The 26542-nt window shown below is 42.2% G+C and overlaps 2 protein-coding genes across 3 annotated transcripts in view; one reads left to right on the forward strand and one right to left on the reverse strand.

Moving 5' to 3' along the window:
* Positions 1 to 24595, reverse strand: part of MAP3K15 (mitogen-activated protein kinase kinase kinase 15) — a 55410-nt gene extending 30815 nt beyond the window's left edge. For both annotated transcript variants that reach the window (XM_058441531.1, XM_032756658.2), the window contains exons 1-9: positions 24460 to 24595; positions 22732 to 22839; positions 19302 to 19357; positions 16541 to 16636; positions 10093 to 10180; positions 7724 to 7857; positions 4616 to 4743; positions 1894 to 2024; positions 1553 to 1658 (exon numbers count right to left, since the gene is read on the reverse strand). In XM_058441531.1, coding sequence (XP_058297514.1) covers positions 1553 to 1658; positions 1894 to 2024; positions 4616 to 4743; positions 7724 to 7857; positions 10093 to 10180; positions 16541 to 16636; positions 19302 to 19357; positions 22732 to 22734 — 742 coding nt within the window. In that variant the 5' untranslated portion in view covers positions 22735 to 22839; positions 24460 to 24595. The remainder of the gene's footprint in view (positions 1 to 1552; positions 1659 to 1893; positions 2025 to 4615; positions 4744 to 7723; positions 7858 to 10092; positions 10181 to 16540; positions 16637 to 19301; positions 19358 to 22731; positions 22840 to 24459) is intronic.
* The window catches only part of LOC116812282 (mitogen-activated protein kinase kinase kinase 15-like), a 20806-nt gene continuing 18454 nt past the window's right edge, over positions 24191 to 26542 (forward strand). Inside the window, exon 1 of the mRNA XM_058441836.1 lies at positions 24191 to 24225. Coding sequence (XP_058297819.1) covers positions 24191 to 24225 — 35 coding nt within the window. The remainder of the gene's footprint in view (positions 24226 to 26542) is intronic.

Raw genomic sequence — 26542 nt, forward strand, 5'->3', positions numbered from 1 at the left:
CCATAGGCGCACACCAGCACACCCAGCTAATAATTACTATAATTACTATACAATATTATTATATACATATATATTATATATAATCATTATGTATTATATTATATATAACATATAATATATAAATATAATATGTAATAATTATTTATTTTTTGTAGAGATGGGATTCTCCCTATGTTGCCCAGGCTGGTCTTGAACTCCTGAGCTCAAGTGAGATACTCCTGCTTCAATCTCCCAAAGTGCCCAGCCTATGAAAGCTGTTTCTTTTTTCTTTTTCCTTTTTTTTTTTTTTTTTTAAGAAATGGGGTCTCACTATGTTGACCAGGCTGATCTTGCACTGCTGGCCTCAAGTGATCCTCCCATCTTGGCCTTTTAAAGTGCTGGGATTACAGGTGTCAGCCACTATGCCAGGCCCCAGCTGTTTCATAATTCTATCAAGCAAGATCTTTGTGAGCTTTACGTTACTCCTTGGGGGACTATAAACCTTTACTTATTCAAAAATCAGTACTTCTTTCCAAGGATCAAAGTTCTTGTTATTAGTCAGGTTTAAGCAGGAATTTCCAATAGCCACAGGTACCTTTTGACCATCATTCTACTTATTGATCTTACAACTGTGAAACTAGCTGGTAATTGTATACCACCCTTTGAACCCAGTCCCTCTCAATGCTCAAGTTATTCTATCACTGACACATGGACAAGAAAATCCAGTTCCTCAAAATCACTTAGAATACCATATTCCCCAGGAAGAATTAGCCTCTCTTGGAAACACAATCATATCAAAACACAAGGTACCAGAATTCACTATGGTAACAGGCTATTTTTATGACAGACCAATAAAATGTCTTAATCAGTTGTCTGAGGAATATTGTTATTCAGCATTATCCACGATTTCAAATAATGTGCTATTAACTTTAAAGAGATGTGCTGCCATCTTGCTGATTGGTTGAGTGACCTTCAGAAAGCCTCAGCAGAGGCCAGGCACGGTGGCTCTCACACCTGTAATCTATCCCAGCACTTTGGGAGGGTGAGGTGGGCGAATCACTTGAGGTCAGGAGTTCCAGACCAGCCTGGTCAACATGGTGAAACCTTGTCTCTACTGAAAATACAAAAATTAGTCAGGTGTGGTAGGGGGCGCGCCTATAATCCCAGCTACTTGGGAGGCTGAGAGACGAGAATCATTTGAACCCAGGAGGTGGAGGTAGCAGTGAGCCAAGATCTTGCCACTGCACTCCAGCCTGGGCGACAGAGTGAGACCCCGTCTCAAAAAAAAAAAAAAGAAAACCTCAGAACCTCAGCAGAGCACTCCATCTACCCAACTTTTGGATGACAAAGAAGAAAGTAGGGCAATCTTGTTGCCACAGGTAGCTGGCTAGGTGCATCACTATGACAAAGTTAAAACAACTTGAAGCTGGGGACAATCCACTGTCTACTTCAAGTATCAATTGCTCACTCTGCTCCGAGAAGGTGCTCACTAAGTAACGGATGAACAACCGCAGCTTGTGCAGAAAGCGTAACTCTAGGATGGGCACCCTGTGCCAAGCTTTGGTCTGCTTACCAGCAAAAGTCTCTGTGCAGGGGTTCACACCCGCAAGACGTTTCGAGGTCCCAAAATCGGAGATTTTCACCACTCCGCTGTAGGTGTTCACCAGAACATTATCGCCCTTCGGAAAAGAACAACATCAAGTGCTTAAAAGACAGGCTGAAACGAACTCGTACGAAACAGATCTGGACCTTGAGAAATCGTCACAAGTCTCTAGGAAAACTAGACTTTGCATTTTGGGGACGGTTGTGCTAAATCATACCCCTCTGTCAGCCAGTCACTCAGCAGACACCATCGACAGCTCTCCTGATCTGATACGAGCAAAGGCAACCTCGTCAGCTTAAAAAAGCAAGTACCTTTATGTCTCTGTGCACGATCTGGTTTTCATGGAGATACTTAAGGCCCTCCAGGATCTGCTTGGTGTAAAACTTGATTGTTGGTTCCTTCATCGGCCCCCATTTGGATCGCAGAAGAGCAGAAAGGCTTCCTAGAGACAGTCACAGCAAAAAACTTATCAGGAAGAGAAAGTTTCAATAAGAGTTCAGAGAAATAAAGTGAGGTGAGGTTTCTAACCTAACATAAGCGCTTACACCAACACCACTGATCTGGGCTAAATGCAACATGTTTCCTCCCCTCTATAGCTACAGCCAGGGAATGGACTGGAAGCGATTCAGCACATGAACCTGACCGGAGGCGGAGGGTGAACATGAACCCCTTGTGCCTCCTGAAATTCAGTGGGGCCAATTGTGGTGGGTTTAGCTCTGTTCAGCTACATGAAGTTAGGAGGAGAGCGAAATAATGCTCTCTCAACTTGAGGGGCATGGCCTGCTGGCGTAGATAACTCAGGTCCTGTGACACTTGTTTACAGCAGGTCTGTCTCAGCCATTCTGCTTGGGTCAAAGCCACGTTTTATACCTTGTCTGTAATCAGAGGTGGACAGGTCCAGAATGAGGGGCCCTTTAGGGTGACAAGGACTAGGACTGGAGGAAGTTGGGTCTCTCTGTCCTCAATGTGAGAAAGCCACAGTGGCAAGTCACAGGGCAGGACTGTCTTGATCAACAACCACTTCCCCCAATTACGCTATTAAACACTGGACATTTGGGCCAAAAGAAAAGCTCCCTTCAAGATGCTGTGACCACGTCTCGATGGACATCATGTGAGCTGCAGGACGTCCTGTCCACTGGCAGGAACGGGCCCTCAGACATCGGCTGGTCTCAGATTCCCACTTACACAGTGTTATGGGACCTTGATCTACCTTGGTTTCCCCATCTGTAAAGGGGGATGAACACATCTGTCTCTAATTCTGTCAATACCCTAAAACCTAACGCCAGGGATGGGGTTATCAACTAACGTGAAGAGTAATGGGCCGGGCGCGGTGGCTCACGCCTGTAATCCCAGCACTTTGGGAGGCCGAGGCGGGCAGATCACCTGAGGTCAGGAGTTCAAGACCAGCCTCGTCAACATGGCAAAATCCCATCTCTACTAAAAATACAAAAATTAGCCAGGCGTGGTGGTGTGCACTTGTAATCCTAGCTACTTGAGAGGCTGAGGCAGAGAGAATTGCTTGAACCCGGGAGGCAGAGGTTGCCATCAGTGAGCCAATATCCTACCACTGCACTCCAGCCTGGGCGACAGACAGACTCCATCGCAAAAAAAAAAAAAAGAAAAAAAAAAGAAAAAGCAGCAATGGATGAGTTTTCTGATAGACTATCACCAACTTAAGGGGAAAACAAACTACTTCACTTATTCTAACATAACCCTGAAAATCTAGCCCACCGCCTGGCTCTTTTCTTTTTCTTTTTTTCTTTTTTTTTTTGAAGATGGAGTCTCATTGTGTCACCCAGGATGGAGTGGAGTGGTATGATCTTGGCTCACTGCAACCTCCACCTCCTGGGTTCAAGTGATTCTTGTGCCTCAGCCTCCGGAGTAGCTGGGACTACAGGCACACGCCACCACACCTGGCTAATTATTTGTATTTTTAGTAGAGAAGGGGTTTCTCCATGTTGGCCAGGCTGGTCTCGAACTCCTGGCCTCAAGTGATCCACCTGCCTTGGCCTCCCAAAGTGCTGGGATTACAGGCTTGAGCCACTGTGCCTGGCTGACTGCCTGGCTCTTAATAAATATACTTAAGACTCTTCCTGTAATAGTCAACTCTTAATAACTGTTGGTTGAATGAATGAAAGATTTCTAACTGAAGTTTTAACATCTGTATTCAGATAACTATTATTTAATTAAAGAGTTTGATTCATTATTTCAATGAGCACTTACTGAGCTCTTCTTCTCTGCCAGACAGAATCCACCCAACAGCCCACTGAGACAGCGTTATTGTTACTCCAATAATTATTACTCCAATTATCAGAGTCATTATTACTCCAATTTTACAGTTCATTTATTCAATCAGAAAACTGAGGGCACAGAGAGGTAAAACAATTTGCCTGAAGTCACACAGCTTGTGGATGGAGGAACTGACTCAAACTAGATGGTCTGGCTCCAGATCCCAGGAACTCCCCTCCTGTGCCCTGTCTCTTGCATTCAGGGATTTTTGTGGATAAAACACTGATGCTTGATTTCATTATCAAAATGCTATTTTGCATCGTCACTTTTAACACCTATATTCCCTCTTCTGCACCCTTGTCCAAACCCATCTTTAAACTCCTAGACTGTGAAGGCCTTAAGGCCAAAGACTATGTTTTCTCCATAGACAGTCAATGAATATTTGTGGGTTGAACAAACTACATCGACAAACCAGAAATAGACTGCTTATATGACATTTGGAAAGTATCCAACTTTCCAACATCTAGAAGGTCTGTTGCTTTTTTTTTTTTTTTTTTTTTTAAGAGTGATGGGCTTTTGCTCTGTCGCCCAGGCTGGAGTGCAGTGCTGTGATCATGGCTCCCTGCAGCCTTGACCTCATGGGCTCAAGTGATCTTCCCACCTCGGCCTCCCAAGTAACTGGGACTACAGGTACCCTACAGGCCTGGCTTAGGGGTCTGTCATTTTGTAAATGGCAGGACAACAAATGACATCCATGTTGTAGTGATTTTCAGAATGTGAGACCAGAAGACAGCGACTACTCACCTCCAGGCACCTGCTCCATAAATATCTTAATGTAGCCGTTCTCTGAAACAGAGCCCAGGTACTGAACGATATTGCGGTGCTTAAGGTACTTGTGCAGGGCTATCTCCTCGTGCAGAGGCTGGGAATACCTATTGGGAAAAACAGAGCCAGGGTCACCTGCAAAATCCCAGGGACTCTAGACCCACACCTCACTTGTCACCGGGACCTGCCCCACTGCTGCCCATCCCTTCTTTCTGGAAACTTTCTCTCCTCTGGCTTCCATGAAACTACTCAACTTCCCATCTGTACAACAGAGGATAAGCCGACAGCCATGCAGGGCTGCCAAGGGCCAAGGCATGTCCATTTCCTTAAGCACTTAGTGGAGTAGCTGGTGTGTGGTGAGTATTCAATGAATGACTGCTATTGTTACTACTGTTATCGTTCGGGCCTGAACCCACCAACCATTCTTTACCTCTCTCAACAGCCCCTCTTCCTCTGCCTCCCATGAAGAGTGGTGTTCTGGAAGGTTCTGCCCTCAGCTGCCCTCTCGTCTTATTCTACAGAGTCGCCCCAGACCACAAGAGCAGCCACCTAATGGGCCACCCAGCCCCATTTTAATCCATTCCCCAACCTTGGCCATTATACTACCTCTTCTTAAAACACACACTTCACCACATCCCTTCCCCACATAAATTCCACATAGAGACCATGCTATTTAATGTCACATACAAGGACTTTCAAAGATCAGTTCAGGCTAAGCCTTAAAAAAAATTTGTTTTGGCCTCATTTCAAGAGCATTTCACTGCCCTGCATCCTACGTGCAAGTCCTATCAGACAATCCGTTGTTCTCTGAGTATACTTTGTGTTTTAACAGCTCTGTTCTTCCATTAGCATAGGCCTCCTTTTCCGCTCAACAAATTATTACTCATCCCTCAAAGTCCAGCTCAAAGTTGATTTTTTTCAAACTTGCCACAACTCACTAAGGAGAGTAATTCATTCCTCTTCTGTGTTCTAAAATCACTCTGTGTACTCCTCTATCACGGCACTTGGCACTTTCACTCACAGGCAAAGCATCTGCATTTCCCACCAAACCAGCAGAATGCTGGGAAAAAGACACTATCCTAATCACCTTTCAGTCCCCAGTGCCAGCCCAGAGTCGGACATAGAGAAAGTAGCTGTCATCGTGAGTTCAGCCCATAAATTCAGGGAGTTGAACAAAACAGTCTCTAAAGGTCCCTTCTAGCTCTTAAAATCCCAGGAACTACTGATCAGCAACAAAAAGCCAGAACAGCTATTGCTACCAAATGAAGGAGATGGGACATGCCAGAAATTTCCCCAAATATATACAACTGCAACACCTTATCCATCATGAGAAAAGAGACTGGATGCTGGATGAGGAACTCAAGAGACTCGGATCCTAGTCTTGTTTCTAAGCATCCTTGGGAAAGTCATTTAATCTTCCTCAGTCTTGATTTTCTTATTGGTGAAATGAAGAAATGGAAATAGTTCATTTCAGGTCCTGTCTCATAAGTCACGTATCATAACATGCTATCCCACTGAAAATCAACAAATACATGAATGGATGAATGAAGGGTCTTACAGCTGGCAGAAATCCCTTGAAACTCATCCCCAGTATATCAGCAATCACCCAGATACATGGGTGTTTACACATATTCTTCAGCACTCGACACTGAAGGCAATCCTACAGCTGTGGTCTGACATACCTGTGGACCCTGGGATGATTAATTCCAACTGTGTATGTAGCTTCTCTACAGAAACACTTTGCAGTCAACATTGCAATGCTTGTTCTGTGGGGGTATAAATTTAAACTTTTTTTTTTTTTTTTTTTTGAGACAGGGTCTCACTCTGTCACCCAGGCTGGAGTGCAGTGGCACAATCTCGGCTCACTGCAGCCTCTGCCTCCCAGGTTCAAGCGATTCTCGTGCCTCAGCCTCCCGACTAGCTGGGACTACAGGCGTGCGCCACCCACCTACGTTTTGTATTTTTAATAGAGATGGGGTTTCACCATGTTGCCCAGGCTGGTCTCGAACTCTTGACCTCAAGTGAGCTGCCCGCCTCAGCCTCCCAAAGTGCTGGGATTACAGGCTTGAGCTACAATGCCCGGCTAGAAACAAACATTTCTTAAAACTAAAAAAAGTCAAAGAAATGAATAAGCAGTACTAATGGTAGAAAAACAGTCCAAAATCCATGTGTGAGGGTGAAGGGTAGGATGTTAAAAAAAATTCTGTATTGCAAAAATCTGATTTTTTTTAACTGCGTGTAATTTTCCACAATGATGCATCTGAACAAATCATAGCCATTTTCAACTGCTACAATGTAAATTTAAAATAACCCAGTCACATTTAAAAATTATATTTGCACTCAACAATTAGACAGGCATGGTGACGTGTGTCTGTAGTCCCAGCTCCTCAGGCGGCTGAGGTGGGAAGATCACTTGAGCCCAGGAGGTGGAGACCGCAGTGAGCCGAGATCTGCCACTGCACTCCTGCCTGAGTGACAGAGTGAGACTTCATCTCAAAGATGTATATATATTTGCAAACAACTACACAAAAAATGTAAAACTTTAGACCTAGCTGATGGGTGGAAACACAACAAAAGTTTTCTTTTAAAATATGATCCTCTGCAATCCACATGCCTCTGAAGTTCTTCCATTTTCTCAATCTATAATACACAAAACAAAAGCAGATCACCCTGGCCGGGCGTGGTGGCTCACGCCTGTAATCCCGGCACTTTGGTAGGCCAAGGCAGGCAGATCACTTGAGGTCAGGAGTTCAAGACCAACCTGACCAACATGGTGAAACCCCGTCTCTACTAAAAATACAAAAAAATCAGCTGGGCGTGGTGTAATCCCAGCTACAGGTTGAGCCATAAGAATTGCTTAAACCTGGGAGGCGGAGGTTGCAGTGAGCAAAGATCATGCCACTGCACTCCGGCCTGGGCAATAGAGCGAGACTCCGTTTCAAAAAAAAAAAAAAAGATCACCCCTATTACAAGAGAATGACAGGTTTTGTGATGACATAATGCTTTTGTCCTTAACTCCTCCACACCATCAGCGGTGGGTATGGGATCTGGGGTGTGGAGAAATGCAGAAGGCCCGCCTGGACTTGCCTGCTATCTCTCTCCGGGATTTCTTTGATGGCTATTCGCACTTGATTGCTCAGATCTCGGCCAGCATACACAATCCCATACGTGCCTTTCCCCAAGACAACTCTCTCACCATTGGCATCATGGTCATACTCATACTGAAGAAGGAAAAACAAAAGGACAAAAAAGCACACAACTTGTAGCGGAGAAACCCTCTAAGGGCCCCAGAGTTGTCTAGCAACTAAAAAAAATATAAATAACATTATTTGAGTGCCAGGCAAGTCACAGTGCTTGGCTTAGGCCCTTTTCATTAAATGACTTTCAAGGGGGTAGAATTCTCCATTGTTCACATGTTCATAGTATGACTTTATGAAATGGAATCCAAGAAAATTAAAAATATGGTTCACATATAACTGGCTCACCTTTTGGAAATTCCTCCCCATTTGAATGCTGCAATTTAAAACTGCTTCTAAGCATGTTGAATAACCCAACTAGGTGTCTTCCTGCATAATCCCTTATCAAGTTGTCAGGAAACAAATATCTTTCAATAACCCAGAAAGGAATTGAAGGTCAATATAATTAACATTATCTTAATACAAAAAGTAAATATGCTGGGGCTTCCCCACTCTTTCAGGCATACGGATCTAGTAGTAAACACCTAGTACAAAAACTGGATTTACAATTAGCATTACTATTTTGTTCCCCCATCTTCCCATCAAAAGCTGTCACATACAGATGCATTTGATTCTTCTCGATGATTAAAACAAATGTGACTGCAGGCTGAGCAACATTTATTTAAAGCAGAGAGGCAGCAATCAATTCTTTGTTATTTTGCATGCTCCACCGCTTCTACTTACAGAAGTGCAGCTTATACACGGAATAGTCGGGGGGTATGTGGGTGTCCTTTCCCATCTACTTCTAGGGATGCTCATGACAATTAAGATTACTAAAGGGTTGGCTGGACACGGTGGCTCATGCCTGTAATCCTAGCACTTTGGAAGGCCGAGGCAGGCGGACCACCTGAGGTCAGGAGTTTGAGACCAGCCTGGCCAACATGGCAAAACTCCGTCTCTACTAAAAATACAAAAATTAGGCCAGGCGTGGTGGCTCATGCCTGTAATCCCAGCACTTTGGGAGGCCGAGGCGAGTAGATCACCTGAGGTCAGGAGTTCGAGACCAGCCTGGCCAACACATGGTGAAACCCTGTTTCTACTAAAAATACAAAAAATTAGCCAGGCATGGTGGCACGTGCCTGTGGTCCCAGCTACTCAGGAGGCTGAGGCAGGAGAATCGCTTAAACCCAGTAGATGGAGGTTGCAGTGAGCCAAGATCATGCCACTGCACTCCAGCCTGGGCAACAGAGGAAGACTCCATCTCTAAATAAATAAAATACAAAAATTAGCCAGGCGTGGTGGCGGGTGCCTGTAGTCCCAGCTACACGGGAGGCTGAGGCAGGAGAATCGCTTGAACCCAGGAGGCGGAAGTTGCAGTGAGCCAAGATTGCGCCACTGCACTCCACTCCAGCCTCAGCAACAGAGACTCTGTTTCCAAAAAAAAAAAAAAAAAAAAAAAGCAAAAAACACGGTTCCTAAAGGATCTCCATCAGTGTCTGATGTAACTAGCAATCAGCCTGCTCCATTGAAGACTTTTACCTCACACCTCCCTCCGTTTCCCACACCTGTTGCCCTCAAAGCACCATTGCTCAGTTCATTTCCACAACAAACTCTGGTCCTGACCTAAGAATTCTAGTAGTCAACTCAATTATTAAAATGAATCCCTTTGATATTTTCTGAAAGAAACCTTAAGGAATTCCTTTCAGTCTAACCTGAAAGTACAGTAAAATCTCGTTAAATTGTAATCACTGGAAGAACCTGAGTGAGTGGCAAATCTGAATAACTGGGCAAGATTTAAACACATGTACAATGGTTTAGTAACTGTGGACTATAACTGCGCTGTTCAAAAGAGCTTATGATGAGCCTACTTTTTAAAATCATTTTAAAGTTGTTATACTTAATATACTATATGCACATAGCTACAACTAAAGTCATTTTAAGCATAAAAAGTCTGCTCTCAGTTGGCCAACTAATTCTCTTGTAGTCTCACAGACATTACTAATTAGCTTAGAGAAAACTTTCATAGGTTGTACACAAAAGGAAATTTTAGTCTAGTCCATGGCCAGATTTTTCTTAAGCATTCTAACTGAGAGAATCCCAAAGCAATGAGATTCTTCTCTGGAGACACATTAAACATTATCTCTGGGAACCATGCAGTGATGGCTGGCAGGTTCATAAAACATACTCAACAGAGCATTTTTTATAGAAAGATGCGACATTTTCTTGAAGCATTGAACACACGGTCAACGTTTTCCATATTCTAGGATGTCCACGACTCACCTCCAAGGTGTCTCCGTCAGTCTCTCCCTCCAGCTCCACTGTACTGCCTGCTGTATTGGTTATCATCTCTTTGACCAGAGAGAAAAATCTGGAACAGCAAATGTCACAAATACGTTGCCAACTCAGAATTGCTCTCATTCCTTGTTTTTAACTTAGCTTTATTAAACTGTACTTAAATATAAACCAAACTTTTACAAGTCATGGAACAATCGATCCCCTCCTTGATTTGACATGGTACTTTAGCGGTTATCAAATCTAGGGCAACTACCAATGTGATACCTGAATACCCTCTATACAGTATCTCCACCAACTGGTTGACCAATTGATGTGTGAGTACCTCCAGCAACAGAGAACTCATTACCTCCCAAAGACAGCTCATTCTTGGAAGATCTTAATGAGAAATGTTTCCCTTTTATTGAACCAAAGACTTCCTTTATGTGAGTCCCATCCACAGTTTGCTTAGAATTAACCATTTTTCTACTTAACACTCCATTAGAAATGCACATAATTTTACCATGTCCCTATAAGTCTTTCCTTTCTGTCCCATCACTGTTTTCCCCAGGATGTGTGAGTTACTCTACTAGCAGGTAATTCTTCAGATGACGTCCCTGTGTTACTCTTTTTTTTGTTCTGTTTTGTTTTGTTTTAAAGACAGGGTCTCGCTCTGTCGCCCAGGCTGGAGTGCAGTGATATGATCACGGCTCACTGCAGCCTCAGCCAGCCTCCTGAGCTCAAGCAATCCTCCCACCTCAGCCTCTCAAGCAGCTGAGACTACAGGCACCCATCACCAAGCCCGGCTAATTTTTGTATTTTTTGTAGACGGGGGTCTCACTATGTTGCCTAGGGTGGTCTCGAACTCCTGGACTCAAATGATCCTCCCACCTCGGCCTCCCAGTGTTGGGAGGCATGAGCCCCCGCACCCAGCCTCTTGTATTATTCTTGAAGTCTGGCCCCAAGACCAGTGTTCAGAGGGGATCTAACCAATGCTAAGGATAGTGGGACTATCCCCTCTCAAAGTATAGACAATCTAGTTCTCAGTAAGATACAGGGTGTTGTATAAGGGGAATGGTGAGGAGGAAACGCATAAGGCGGCCACATCATTCTGTTGACACAGAACAAGCTTAATATTGACCCATAAATCTTTCTCACAAATTCTGCTGGGCCACGTGGGCCACTTCCTAGACTTGTGTAGTTGTTTATTTGGATACAAGTCATCTTGACTCATTGGAACATTTTTACTCACAATTATCTCTTACAATGTCAAGGAGGAATACTGTACATTTCAGGATAGTTCCCATAAACCATTAAAATGCTCTTTTTTCTAACTAACCCATCTTACCTTTTCTTCTAATCTTTGAAAGCTGGATAACCCAATAGTCAGGCTTCTTAAGAGACATATGGTATGCACTCACAGAACAACTAAGATTTAAAAGACGGTATCAGCCAGGTGCGGTGGCTCACACCTGTAATCTCAGCACTTTGGGAGACTGAAGCGGGAAGATTGCTTGAGGCCAGGAGTTCCAGACCAACCTGGGAAACGTGGCTGAAACCCCGTTTCTATAATTTTTTTTTTTTAATTAGCCAGGTGTGGTGGCACACACCTGTAGTCCCAGCTACTCAGGAGGCTGAGGTAGGAAGATTGCTTGAGCCCGGGAGGCAGAGGTTGCAGTGAGCCAAGACTGTGCCACTGCACTCCAGCTGGGCAACAGAGCAAGACTCTGTCTCAACAGAAAAAAATAATAGATGATATCAACTGTTCTTCAGAATACAGAACAACTGGGACTCTCATACATTGCTAGTGGGAGTGTAAATTGACATGACCACTTTGGAAAACTCTTGGCAGTATCAACAACCAAAGCTGAAGATAAACCTGCCCTATAATTCAGTAATCCACTCCTAGATATATACTCAATAGAAATCAACATATATGTTCACCAAAAGGCATATATAAGAATGTTCATAGTCATTTTCTTCATAATAGCCCCCAAACAGAAATAATCCAAGTCTTCATTAATAGAACAGATAAATTGGAACACAACGGAATGCTACACAGAGAAAGAATGAACTGATACACACTTCACAGTTGGATCTCATTTTGTTTCTTGTTTTTGAGATGGGGTATCATATCACTCTGTCACCTAGCCTGGAGTGCAGTGGCGTGATCATGGTTCACTACAGTCTCGACCTCACAGGCTCAAGTAATCCTCCCACCTCATCCTCCCAAGTAGCTGGGACTAGAGGCGCACACCACCATGCCCAGCTAAATTTTTTATTTTTTGTAGGGATGAGGGTCTCCCTATGTTGCCCAGGCTGGTCTTGAACTCCCGGGATCAAGCAATCCTCCTGCCTTGGCCTCCCAAAGTGCTGGGATTACAGGTGTGGGCCACCGTGCCCAGCTATGAATATTATTTTAAGGGAAAGAGGTGAGAAACAAGGGTACAAACTACATGATTCTGTTTATTTGTAGGTCAAGAACAGGTGAAACTAGCCATTGGTGGTAAAAATCAAAATAGTTATCACTGGAGGGAGTTTAATCTGTGAAGGGGCACAAAGCAACTTCTGGGGTACTGATCTGGGAGGCAGGTACAAGAATGTCAAGCTGTACACTTAAGTGCACATTACAAACTTGTTTGTATGTTACACGTCAATAAAAAAATTATTAAAATGTATTGAAAAAGGCACTGAGTACTGAATGAGGGTCAAAAGGGCACATTTTGTAGCAGTAAAAGGATGTTCTGCTTAATATTAGGTTTTTAATGGCAAAAACTGCAATTACTTTTACACCAATTTATATCTGGCAGCATTTTTTCTACTATAAATTGAAGGTTATGACCCAATGATTCCCTAGTCTGCTATTTATTCTATTCTATTCCAAAAAAATTAGCTCAGCATTTGACAGGGTATTGTTCTGTCGCCCAGGCTGGAGTGCAGTGGCATGATCACCACTCACTGCAGCCTCAACCTCCCAGGTTCAGGTGATCCTCCCACTTCTGCCTCCTGAGTAGCTCGGACTATAGGTGTATGTCACCATGCTGAGCTAATTTTTTTGTTGTTGTTGTTCTTTTTGCAGAGACAGGGTTTCACCATGTTGTCCAGGCTGGTCTCGAACTGCCCACTCAAGCAATCCTCCTTCCTCAGCCTCCCAAAGTGCTAGGATTACAGGCCTCAGCCACCACACCCGGCCTAGCCTAATCTTTAAATATGTTGTGACAATGATTGTCTGAGACACAATGAATTAAGACTTTCTCAAATTACATGTACAAATAAACTATGAATAAAGGGAACTTCCTCAATCTGATAAAGGTTATCTATGAAAAATCTGCTGCTAACATCATACTTAATGATGAAAGACTAACTTCTTTCTTCTTAAAAACAGGAACAAAATAAAGACGTCTACTCTCACTACTTCTATTCCACATTGTGCCGGAGAGTCTGGCTAGGATAATTAGGCAAGGAAAATAAAGGCATCTAGGTTGGAAAGGAAAAACTAAAACTGTATCTGCAGATGACATGATATTGCACACAGAAAACCCTAAGGAATTCAATAAAACCCATTAGAACTAATACATGAGTTCAGCAAGGTTGTAAGTTACAAAATCAACATTTACAAATCAAGTGTATTTCTATACATTATCAGTGAACATACAAAAGCGAAATTTAAAAAACTCCAGTATCAAAATAATGAAATCCTTAGGTATGTATTTAATAAAAGAAGTACAAAATTTGTACACTGAAACTACAAAAATATTGGAAGAAATTCAAGAAAACCTAAGTAAATAGAAATCCATCTTGTGTTCATGGATTGGAAGCAAGAATGGTTAATATGGCAACGCTCTCCGAATTGATCTAGATATCCAACGTATTCCCTGTCAAAGTCCTAGCTGCCATTTTTCTACAGAAATTGATAAGCTGATCCTAATATTTACATGGAAAAGCAAGCATCCACAATAACCAAAACAATCTTGAAAAACAAGAATGAAGTTGGAGGGCTCACATTTCCTGATTTTACAACTTACTACAAAGCTACAGTAATAGAGAAAGCATGGCACTTGCATTAAGAATAGACATACAAAACAATGGAATGGAACTGAGAGTCCAGAAATAAACTCCTACATTTGTGGTTAACTGATTTCCTAAAAGAGTACCAAGACCATTCAATCAGGGAAAGAATAGTCTTTTCAACAAATGGTGCTGGGACAACCACATATCCACATTAAGAATAAAGTTGGAACCCCTACCTTACACCATATCCAAAAATGAATTCAAAATGGGTCAAAAACCTAAACATAAAAGCTAAAACTATAAAACTCTTGGAAGAAAACATAAAAACCATAGAACATCTCAGGTTAGACAAAGCTTCTAAGACAGGAGCCAAAAGTACAAATGACAAAAGAAATAAATAGGTAAGTTGTACTTCATCCAAATTAAAAACTTTTGTGCTGCAAGTGATACCATCAAGAGAGTGAAAAGACAACCTACAGAATGGGAAAAAGCATTTGCAAATCATATCTGATAAAGAACTTGCATGGAGAAAAAAATATAACACATATATATGTATATATCACTCTTAAAATCAATAATAAAATGATAAATAACCCAATTACAAGTGGGCAAAGTTTGGAGATAGCCGGCAAACACCACTTTCACCAGATGATCCAAGTTAACATCACCAATAATGACACAGAGATATTGTGTCCCTTGTTATGAGGCACTGAGAAGGACACAACATAATTTCTGTGATATTCCTGCCAAATATATAACATCAGTGTACTCATGAGGAAACGATAAACAAATCCAAGTCAAAGGACTACCCCAAATAAACTGTCTGTACTCTTGGAAAGTATTAAGTCAAAAAAGACAAAGACTGATGATGAACTCTTCCAGGTGAAAGGAGACTATGCGGACGTTGACAACTCAATGCAACATGTGATCCTGGATTGGAACGTGAACCAGAGGAAAAACCTTTTGTTTTGCTATAAAAGACATCATTGGGACACTAAGTAAAATTTGGATAAATGTTGTAGATTATAGTACTGTATCTATCTTAATTTCCTCATTAGATAACTGTACTGTAATTACATAAGTGAGTATCCTTGTTTTTACAAAATACACTCAAGTATTTACAGGTAACGGAGCATTGTCTGCAACTTACTTTTAAACAGTTCAGAAAAAATAACCATATGCATAGAGCGAGAATGTAAAATCAATGTGGGAAGGGGTCAACCCTGAGAAATGCTGTGTGAAACGTGTATGGAAATTCTTTGTATTGTTTTTTTGAAACTTTCCTATGGCTGTAAATATTTTCAAAAATAAAAAGTTTAATTTTTTTAATTGGACAAAGAATTTGAATAGACATTTCTCCAGAGGTATATAAATGGCCAATAAGCACATGAAATGATGCTCAGTATCGTTAGTCGTCAGGAAAGTGCGAATCAAAACCACAATGAGATCCCACCTCACATCCACTAGGATTACAATACTCAAAAGACAGATAATAACAAGTGTTGGCAAGGACGTGGAGAAATTGGAAGCCACATACATTGCTAATGGGAATATAAAATGGGAAAATGGTCTGGCAGTTCCTCAAAAGGTTAAATGTAGAGTTACCATAAGACCCAGCAATTTGACTCCAAGAGAAATAAAAACATGTCCTCACAAATACTTGCACGTGAATGTTCAGGGAAGTACAATTCATAATTGTCAAAAAGTGCAAACAATCCAAATGCCTATTGGCTGACAAACAGATAAACTGTGGTATAGCCATACAAAAGAGTATCATTCAGCCACAAAAAGAAATGAAGTACTGATACGTGTTACACATGGATAAACCTTAAAAAAAACTTATGCTAAGTGAAAGAAGCCAGTCACGAGAGACCACATACTGTATGATTCCATTTATATGAAATGGCCAGAATAGACACAGCCATAGAGACACAAAGATTAACGGTTACCTAGGGCTGGGGCCAAGATGGGGTGAGGTTGAGGGAATGCAGAATGACTCTATGGATAGTGGGGTTCTTGTGGGGGTGATGAAAATATTCTAAAACTAGATTATGGTGTTGGTTGGAAAACTATGACTATACTAAAAAATGCTGAATGTTATGTTATATTACTTATTTTTTTGAAGTGGAGTTTCGCTCTTGTTCCCCAGGCTGGGGTGCAATGGCACAATCTTATTTTATAGATATAGGTTTTGCTGCCTCAGCTGGTCATAGAATCTAACATGATCCACCTCTTACCTCCAAATCTGAGATTATGGCCAAGTTGTGTATTTTAAATGGCTGAATTACCTGCTATGTGAATTATAGAAATTTTAGAGCTTTTTTGAGATGTAAGTTAAGATTTCTAGAAAGACAGTAATAGCAAGTAAATATCTTTCAGAACAAAGGCCCTTTAAAAATGATTTGCCATAATTACACTGCAAATACCTGAATTGGCTGTAACTCACCTACTGCACTGCTCTTCAGTGGAAAAGTAGATTTGAAAGTCATCAGAATTATCATGGACATAAAGAAAACAACACCGTTCATCAAACTTTGATAGGCTGTAAAATTTCAAAGCACAATGTTTATACATAAGTTACGATACCCATTCTAAATCTGCAAGACAATCTTTTCTTCTATTTTATCAATTTCTGAAAGATTCATTAATGTTTTAACAAACACCCCTCAAGTCTGCCTTTTATTTCTCTGTGAAATTTAAATACCAGAGACATTTATCTTGCTTATATTTGAGTTTGTATTTATCAACTGACCTTAATATGAACTTACTCTTAATATAATTCAGTGCTAAGCAAAGCATATGGGCAACAGAAAGGGGAATAAAATATGGTTCTCTGTCCTCAAGGGGCTTATAATCTCATGAAAAAGAAAGGCAAGGTATTTGTGAAATAATTTATTGTGGTATTAAGGGAATTTCTAGCTTCGGAAAGTATCAGGACACAGTATTTGTGGCCACACAAGGGAAATGGAAATAAACATGGCATTGTAGCTCAAGAAAGGCCTTTAAATGTTTGTTATCTGGTCCGTCTCCACCCAGTGTCTGTACCTGACTCTACAGCTCATCCAACAAGCAATATTCAGCTTGCCTGGACATAGCCAGTGGCAGGAAATCTGCTAGTAGATTGGATGTTAGAGAGTTCTTCACCCACACTGGGCCAAAGCCTCTGCAGTGGCCCTCATGCCAAGAGATATTATGGAGAGGAATACTAGATTCTCTTCTATAATTGTCCCTTCAAACAACTGAAGCCACTTTATCTCATCCTAAGTTATCTCTTCCTGAGATCCAAACTGCCCTAGACCATTCTTCATGTTATAGATCGCATGACAAATACTGGGTTGGAACACCAAGAGTACCGAGGAGATTCAAAAAGAATTAGAACTAGATTATAAGTGAGCAGGTTTTGAAAATCAATCTGTAAAGCAACTACCACAGTTAGTTGGAGAGCCTCTGGAACGCTCAAAGTGTACTCTTCAGGTCACACAGGTCCCGGGGAGGGGTGGGGCGAGGCTGATACGCCCTCAGGCCCTTTGTAAATCCCCACTGATGGCTGAAATGGCACCTAGAGGTACCTCTATGAGGAGGCACAAACAGAAGGTTCTTGACTACATGCTCTAACACAACTTAATTACTAAGTAATACATTTTTGAAAATCCTCACCAGGCACAGTGGCTCACGCCTGTAATCCTAGCATTTTGGGAGGCTGAGGCGGGTGGATCACTTGAGGTCAGGAGTTCGAGACCAGCCTGACCAACATGGCAAAACCCTGACTCTACAAAAAATACAAAAATCAGCCAGACATTGTGCCACATGCCTGTAGTCCCAGCTACTCTGGAGGCTGAGGCGGGAGAATCGCTTGAACCCGGGAGGCAGAGGTTGCAGTGAGCCAAGATCGTGCCACTGTACTCCAGCCTGGGTGACAGAGCAAGACTCCGTCTCAAAAAAATAAAATAAATAAAAAAATAAAAAAAAAATTTTACTAGCAGATTTTCTGTCACTACCTGTGTTCAGGCAAGCTGAATATTGCTTGTTGGATGAGCTGTAGAGTCAGGTACAGACACTGGGTGGAGATGGACCAGATAACATTTAAAGAAAGGCCTTTCTTGAGCTACAATGCCGTGTTTATTTCCATTTCCCTTGTGCGGCCACAAATAATGTGTCCTGATACTTTCCGAGTCTAGAAATTCTCGTAATACCACAATAAATTATTTCACAAATACCTTACCTTTCCTTTTCATGAGACTATAAACTCCTTGAGGACAGAGACCATATTTTATTCCCTTTTCTGCTGCTTTGTGTATGCTTTGCTTAGTGTATTTCAAATTGCCTTCTATTTCCTGGGCAGTATCATCCCAACGCACTACTTTGTAGTTAAATTATTTCCCTCCTTATAAGTGATGTTGACGGTATTCTAATTTCAATACTGATGTTTCCAGGACAGGATCACACTATGTCTGGAAGTAACTGGGGATTCATTCAGTGGCTGAGGTAGCCTCAGAATCAGAGAAAGGAATGTTCTAGTCCAAGCCCTTTATTTGAAGAAAATGGTGAAGAAACTGAGACTTAGAGAAGCTGAGTGACTTTCTTAACATCACCCAGCAAAGGGAGATCAGAACTCACATCTACTTCACAGCCAGTCTCACCCTCGAATGAGCTGCCAGGGTGACAAGGGCAGCTGAGATGTTTAGCCCTGCTTGGGTAAGGCCACACAGCTCAGGCTCAAACGGTCACCACTCCTGATGCAAAATGCAAGAGCTATGCCTCTCCCCAGAATACACCACCTCATGCCCTCCCTGAAAAAAATCTCCCAGCTCCATTACTCTGTCCACAAGACCCCAACCCAAGTGTCGCCACTAATCATCTCCTGGCTTCAGTTCTCAAAGTCACTGAGCACTTGAACATCTTTGGCTCAAAAAAGATACATCTTCTCTTCCTACAGATCACTTCTTTAAAAAAAATGGCACAAGTGAGTTTAGTCTGCTGAGTATGAGTAAAGCTACTCTATTATAATAACCCAAGAAGTTCTTACTAGAAGTACACTAGTACTAATAACTAGCTCAGGCAGGACAACAAAATAGAAGACAGTCCATTTTGGATTCCATTAAAAATAAGAACATTCCATATTATGAGTAAGTGGAAACATTAAAGTGTATAAAACATTATCATCATTTGCATTAAAACAGTAACTCCATTTTCTCCTATGTTCTTACCTTATTCCCTTTATGGAGGAGGCTGTGAAATTCCATTCGTGCATTTGTTTCTGCAACTTATCAAAGACAGAAGTCAACAGTTTGAGTTTTTTTAAGCAAATGATTTTTTTGTTTCATTCTATGGTCAATCATTTCTGCTATTTTACCTGCAGCAGTGATTTTTTTTACGGGTTAGAGCAATCCACCTTGTATAACTTGGAACACCAGAAACATTTTCTTATGTATCATAAAAATTCGTTTGTATCTCTAATCCAGTTTAAACGATGTAAACTGGAAATAATCTAAGTTTCAGATAGAAATAATAAGCATAGAATAAACACACTGTGAGTGGCTTTTCATCTTCTGTCAACATAATAGGCAAACTCTAAAACAAGCAAGCGAATAGCCCACTTAAGTTGAGTGACTTGCAAAAATGTTGGGAGAGGCAAGACTGTGACAGATACCTTTCAGCACTCATCAGTCTTCCTTTTCTCCCTGAACATAGAGCTGAACTACATTTCCCAGCCTCCCTTGCAGCTAGAGAGATATACAGTGGAGTTTTGGCCAATGGGATGTGAGCAGGAACGCTGTACATCATCTGCAGGCCTGACTCAAAAACTCCACCGAACCCTCTATTTCCTCTTTCCCCATCCACTGCAAGATGGAATGCCCCCCACCGCCACCCTCTGCGACCTGGATATGACATAAGGCATAGACAAACTTTTATCATGTTAAGATATTGAGATTTGGGGGCTGTTTGTTTTAGAAGCTAGCTTACCATGACTCATAAAAAAACTAACTGGGATTTCAAGCAGCACCAAGTTGCACTTACAAACAAAAACTAACTCGGTCCCCTCTCTTCACTACCATTACACTTTGCACAAAGCTAAGGCTGAGAAGGAACATCTGAAACTCCAGTTTTGGAAAATCCATAGGCAATAACATCAATACATCACAATTGCAGAAAATAATTTTAAGTAGGAAAATCCATTTGGGCCAGGTGTAGTGGCTTACACCTGTAATCCCAGCACTCTGGGAGGCCAAGGTACAGGGGCAATCACTTGAGGTCAGGAGTTCGAGACCAGCCTGGCCAACATGGGGAAATCCTGTCTCTACTAAAAATACAAAAATGAGCTGGGCATGGTAGTACACGCCTGTAGTCCCAGCAACTCAGGAGGCTGAGGTGGGAGAATCAGTTGAACCTGGGAGGTGGAGGTTGCAGTGAGCCAAAATCACTCCACTGCACTCCAGCCTAGGTGACAGAATGAGACCCTGTCTCAAAAAAAAAAAAAAATCCATTTGGTTGGCCTGAGGAATGTCACAGGCGACCAACCAAGCCACCCAGGGAAGGAAAGTATGAGAACCACGTGACTGAGCATTTGGCTCAAGAGAACTGCCATGAGCAGGCACGTGACTAGTTTCTTGCCATCCTGGAGCAATGACAACAGGAACAGACTGGGAAGATGGTTTCCAATGGGAGAAGTTTTAGTCATATGTGTTGATCAAGCACCTACCATGTATGTGCTAGGCAAAGTACTAATACTGAAGACACAGCAGAGAACCACAAAGTTCCTGCCCTCATGGGCCTTACATGTGAGTGAAGAGAGATGCACAATAGATTAAATAGTAAAATCATACCATGGGGGGTGGTGAAAAGTGTTATGAAGACAGATAAGGCAGGGAAGGGCATTAAGATAGGGCAGGGGGTCGCGTTGTTCAACAGGATGTTCAGGGTAGGCGTCGCTGATGACTTCTGAACAGAAAGCTAAAGTGGGGGAAGGAGGAAGCCACACAGATACCTGGGGGAAGAGTTCCAGGCAGAGGGAACAGCAAGTGCAAAGGCCCTGAGGCAGGGGTGTGCCTGGCACGTTCGGGGACCAACAAAGAGGCGAATATGGCTACAGTGGAGTGAGCGGGATGGGAGTGGAAGAGGAGGTTGGAGAGTTCATGGGCAAATCATGCTGGACCTCTAGGCCACCCTCGGGATGTCAGCTTTGACTCTGCGTGAGACGAGAAGCCACTGGAGACTTCTCCTAAGAGGGTATGAGAATATGAAAGCCAGCAAATCACATCCAACTGCATAGAAAGGCTAAGCGTACTTCAGAGGAGACATGAGTCCAAAGTCATGCAGAGAGGATAGTGGCAGACAGCAGGAGTCGGCCTTTGGATTCAGGCACAGAAATGAGAGCCAGGGCACACTCAACAGAGTCTTGTCTGACCCACAGCCACCTGCAGGAGGCTGCACATATACAGAAAGCTTAGCCACGTGAGTTTCCAAAGTCTTCCCCAATGGCAGGTCTATTCCAGGGTGGCTTTAGAGAACTTCCTGATTTGGGAGGAACATTTACTAGTGAAGTAAACAACACATTTTATGTCATAATCAACGGGCATTTGTTCAGGAGTGGGTAACTGTTCCATAGCTCCTGCAGCTACAAACATATAGAAGTCATGTATGGGCATTCTTGGGATGTTCTTCTGTGCATGATACAGGCAATTGGTAGCCTAGAGACACTCAGTGGAAGGAATGAAGGTGTGGTTAAAGACAACTTTGCAAAAGCTAGGACTTGGATAATCGGAAGAAGGAAATCCCAAAAGGAAAAAGGATGGAAATGAAAGGGTAGACAGGAGCTCCCGCAGGGACAGCTCAGGGGCTAGTAAGTGGACAGCGTGACTGGCATTGAGGGCTGAAGAGAAAGAGGAAGGGAGGGGGCAGGATTATATAGGGAGGGACTTGAACACTTAGTAAAAGAGTCTGAGTTTTATCTGGAAAGCCACAGGATCCAGTAATGGTTGAGGAATATCAAGAAAGCCAGTATAAGTGCTTCTAAAAATATATTACTATTTTATTTTCCTAGAGACAGGGTCTTACTGTTGCCCAGGCTCGAGTGCAGTGGTGCGATCATAGCTCACTGTGGCCTCGACCTCCCAGGTTCAAGCGATCCTCCCACTTCAGCCTCCCAATTAGTTGGGACTACAAGTGTGCACCACCATGCCCGGCTAATTTTTTAAATTTATTTTTCGTAGAGATAGGGTTTGGATGTGTCACCCAGGCTGGTCTCGAACTCCTGGGCTCAAGCAATCCACCTGCCTTAGCTTCCAAAAGTGTTGGGACTACAGCTGTGAAACAACATACCAGCCTGTATCCTCTACCCACTTCCCTATGGTTTAACTATAAAAAAAAAACAAACAAACCTGCATTTGTTTTAATGTTTTTATACACACACACACACTCCCCGAACCCCACACCTCGCCACATGCCCACATACACACATGCCCACACACACACATAATGGAAAAACCTACTTTCTCTCATCTGTGATCATACTCTCTTGTATATTCTCATAATTCAGAAGTTAAACATGGGTGCCTTTTCCTTCAAATACTACCATCTAGACTCTCTTATTTGAAAATTGAATCTCTGATTAAATTGCTTGTGATTTTTCCTCCTTACCATTTCTGTGGGTGACACATGCCATAAAGAAACCGTTCTCTCCTCGGCTTCATTGTTTATGGAAACATAAGAAGGCTGGTACACTTTGGTTGGCTCTATCACCAGAACCTGAAACAAGAACAGATGCCTGTTAACGTACACGGGTAGAAAACATAGCACACCCTGCCCAGCGAGGAGGCGGGGAGGACCGTACTCAAGAAATCTTCACTGAGGGCCAGGCACAGTGGCTCACGCCTGTAATCCCAGCACTTTGGGAGGTTGAGGTCAGAGGATCACTTGAGCCCAGGAGTTCAAGGGCAACATATTGAGACTCCATCTCTTGGGGAAAAAAAAAGATGCCAAGAGATAAAAAAAGAGGTGATGGCCCATCATTAAGGTGTAATTTTGTTAAGAGAGAGGAGGGTAGGGGAAAGAGGGAGAAGAGGGTGAGGAGGAGGAAAGTGGGGAGAGAAAGGGTGGGGAGAAAGAAGAGAGGGGGAAGAAAGAGAAAAAGGGGAAAAGGAGGCAAGAAGGCAGCCAAAGGAAGAAAATGGGGAGAGAAAGGGGAGAGCACTTTGGGAGGCCAAGGCAGGCAGATCACTTGAGGTCAGGAGTTCGAGACCAGCCTGGCCAACATGGTGAAGCCCTGTCTCTACTAAAATACAAAAATTAGATGGGTGTGGTGGTGTACACCTGTAATCCCAGCTACTCAGGAGGGTGAGGCAGGAGAATCACTTGAACCCAGGAGGCGGAGGTTGCAGTGAGCCGAGATCGCACCACTGCACGAGACTCCGTCTCAAAAAAAAAAAAAAGAGGAGGGGAAGAGAAAGAGGAGGGGTGAGATGGGGAGGGAGACAGGGAATAAATCTCCAAAACAAATAAAGTAACATATTTAAGATCACTAAACCTGGTTAGAGATTACACAATTGTCTGCTCCATTATTTTTTTGTACCTTTCAGTAGGTTTGAAATAGTTCATAACTAAAAAAAGATTTTAAAATATATTATTAACCAGCAACAAAATAATATAATCATTTCAAACAATCTTTTATTAGATGCTTAATGAAATTCTTGGAAATGGCATGTTCACAAATTCTCAAAGCATAAATATGGAACACAATTATCTGAAGTTCAATTTCCAAGACATTCACATATCTCACTCATGACTGTGAGATGGTCATAACATTAAAACAAAAACTCAATGAAAAGCTAAAAGCAATTTTGCCCTTTTGATAAGTTTTAAGCATCAATTAGTGGCCTTAGAGCCAAACCAAAGCTTAACAGGAAACCACGCTGAATTCCAAGTTTCCACTCGTGGTGCTACATTGTTTTAGAGGAAAGTTTGTCTACTTTGGCACTAGTGACATTTTGGGCTGGATAATTCTTTATTGGAGGGGGCTGTCCTGTGCACTGTGGGATGTTCAATAGCATCCCTGGTCTCTATCCAGCAGATGCCAGTAGCGCCACCTTCTCCCCAAGTCATGACCACCAAAAATGTCTCCGGACATTGCCAGATGTAACTTAGGGGGACAAAGTTGCTTCTAATTGAGAATGACTATTATAGAGGATATGGCCAATGATCTATGAGTGAGCTGATCTATCACTTACTGATTTCACATAAGATTGATGTTTATCCCAACATTTAAAATTACTCTACGGTTTTCTTCAGTTCAGAGTATTCAATAGTTAAATAGCACCAATCCCTAGTTTTTTTCCTAATCTTAAAAAAAATGGATTTATCATATCTTACTGGAAATCTGAGTCCATGAGTGACTTCATTTGTTGCCTCAAAAATTATATCTAACCAGAAGTTCAGCCGCTCTTGCCTGGGCGAGTGTTCAATAATGGGTTTCTTGAAGTGCCGAATTAGTAACAAGTTCTGAACTAATGATCGCAGGTACCTGGAAAAATCACAAACAGCAATATATTGGATGCCTTTAAAAGAAGCTTTCCGAAAGCTTTTATTCACTTAAATTCATATTATGTCACAAGTGCTTCATAAACGACTGCTCAGCAGCCACAAAACTAATTAAGAAAACCCAAGCAGTAGGCAAAGTAAGTCCATCCAACAAAATAACACAACGTGGCTTTTTACCAACATTGGGCTAACCTCAATTTTAGTGCCTACTGCCTAAAATGTGGCGATTGGAAAGCATGTGATAACTGCTTTAAATAACAAGGGCAGGCACAGCTGACTCTTGAACAACACAGGTATGAACTGCACAGCTCCACTCACACACGAATTTTTTTTCCCCAATAAATACATTGGAAAATGTTCTGGAGATGTGCGACAATTTGAAAAACTTTGCAGATGAACTGTGCAGCCTAGAAATACCAAAAAAAATTAGAAAAAGCTAGGCATGCCATGAATGCATAAAATATATGTAGCTACTAGTCCATTTTATCATCTACTACCCAAAATATATACAAATCTCTTATAAAAAGTTAAAATGTACCAAAACTTATACACACACTTACAGACTGTATATGGCACCATTCCCAGTCAAGAAAAGTATAAACAAATGTAAAGATGTATTGTATCAAGACTGCATAAAATTAACTGTAGTGCATACTGCACTACTGTAAGAATTTCGTAGCCACCTCCTGTTGCTATTGTGGTGAGCTCCTGTTGTAAGTATCTGCTAAAAACTCCACCGTGTAGCCAGGTTGCGGTGGCTCACACCTGTAATCCCAGCACTGTGGGAGGCCTAGGTGGGCAGATCACCTGAGGTCAGGAGTTCAAGACTAGCCTGGCCAAAATGGTGAAATCCCGTCTCTACTAAAAATACAAAAATTAGCCAGATGCAGTGGCAGGCATCTGTAGTCCCAGCTACTCGGGAGGCTGAGGCAGGAGGATTGCTTGAAGCTGAGAGACAGAGGTGGCAGTGAGCTGAGATCGCGCCACTGCACTCCAGCCTGGGCAAAAGAGCAAGACTGTCTCAAAAACAAATAACAACAAAAAGACTCCACCATGTGAGACTGATCATTTTTGCATGAGCAATTTGTCTCTCCAGTAAATTGCAGATCATAGTAAAAAGTGATCACTCACAGTTCTCGTGCATTCTTCATTGGGTTTAGTGTGACACCATAAACCTTGAATAACACCATGGAACCCATACAGAGTGCCACTAGTGATACTGGAAACGCTCCCAAGAAGCAGAGAAAAGTCATGACATTACCAGAAAAAGTTGAATTGCTTGATATGTATTGCAGATTGAGTTCTGCAGTTACAGCTGCTGCCATTTCAAGATAAATGAATCCAGCCTAAAAATCGTTGGAAAAATAGAAAAGGAAATTCATGAAGCCATCACTGCAGCTATGCCAGCGGTTGCGAAAATCCTGCCCTTTTTGCAAAATATAAAATACAAAATATTGTGTATGTTATTGGTAAGGCTTCCAGTCAACAGTAGGCTATTAGTAGTTAAGTTTTTGGTGAATTTTCAACTGAGCCCCTAACTTCCACATTGTTCAAGGGTCAGCTGTAGTTCAAAGTTCAAAGCAATTACAAAATCACAAAATTTCAAACTCATTTTCTTTTTAATTAAACATGTTATTTTGAGGTAATTTTAGATTTACATGAAGTGCTAAGAAACAATACAGAGAGAACCCATGTATCTTTGATCAGGTTTACTCCAATGGTAGCATCTTACAAAACTATAGCACAGTTTTTGGTGGAGCCAAGATGGCTGAATAGGAACAGCTCCAGTCTACAGCCCCCAGGGTGAGCGACGCAGAAGATGGGTGATTTCTGCACTTCCAACTGAGGTACCGGGTTCATCTTACTGGGGAGTGTCGGAAAGTGGGTGCAGGACAGTGGGTGCAGCACACCGAGC

The sequence above is a fragment of the Hylobates moloch genome, unplaced genomic scaffold (assembly GCF_009828535.3).
Source record: "Hylobates moloch isolate HMO894 unplaced genomic scaffold, HMol_V3 SCAFFOLD_7, whole genome shotgun sequence".
In the NCBI taxonomy this organism is placed as follows: domain Eukaryota; kingdom Metazoa; phylum Chordata; class Mammalia; order Primates; family Hylobatidae; genus Hylobates; species Hylobates moloch.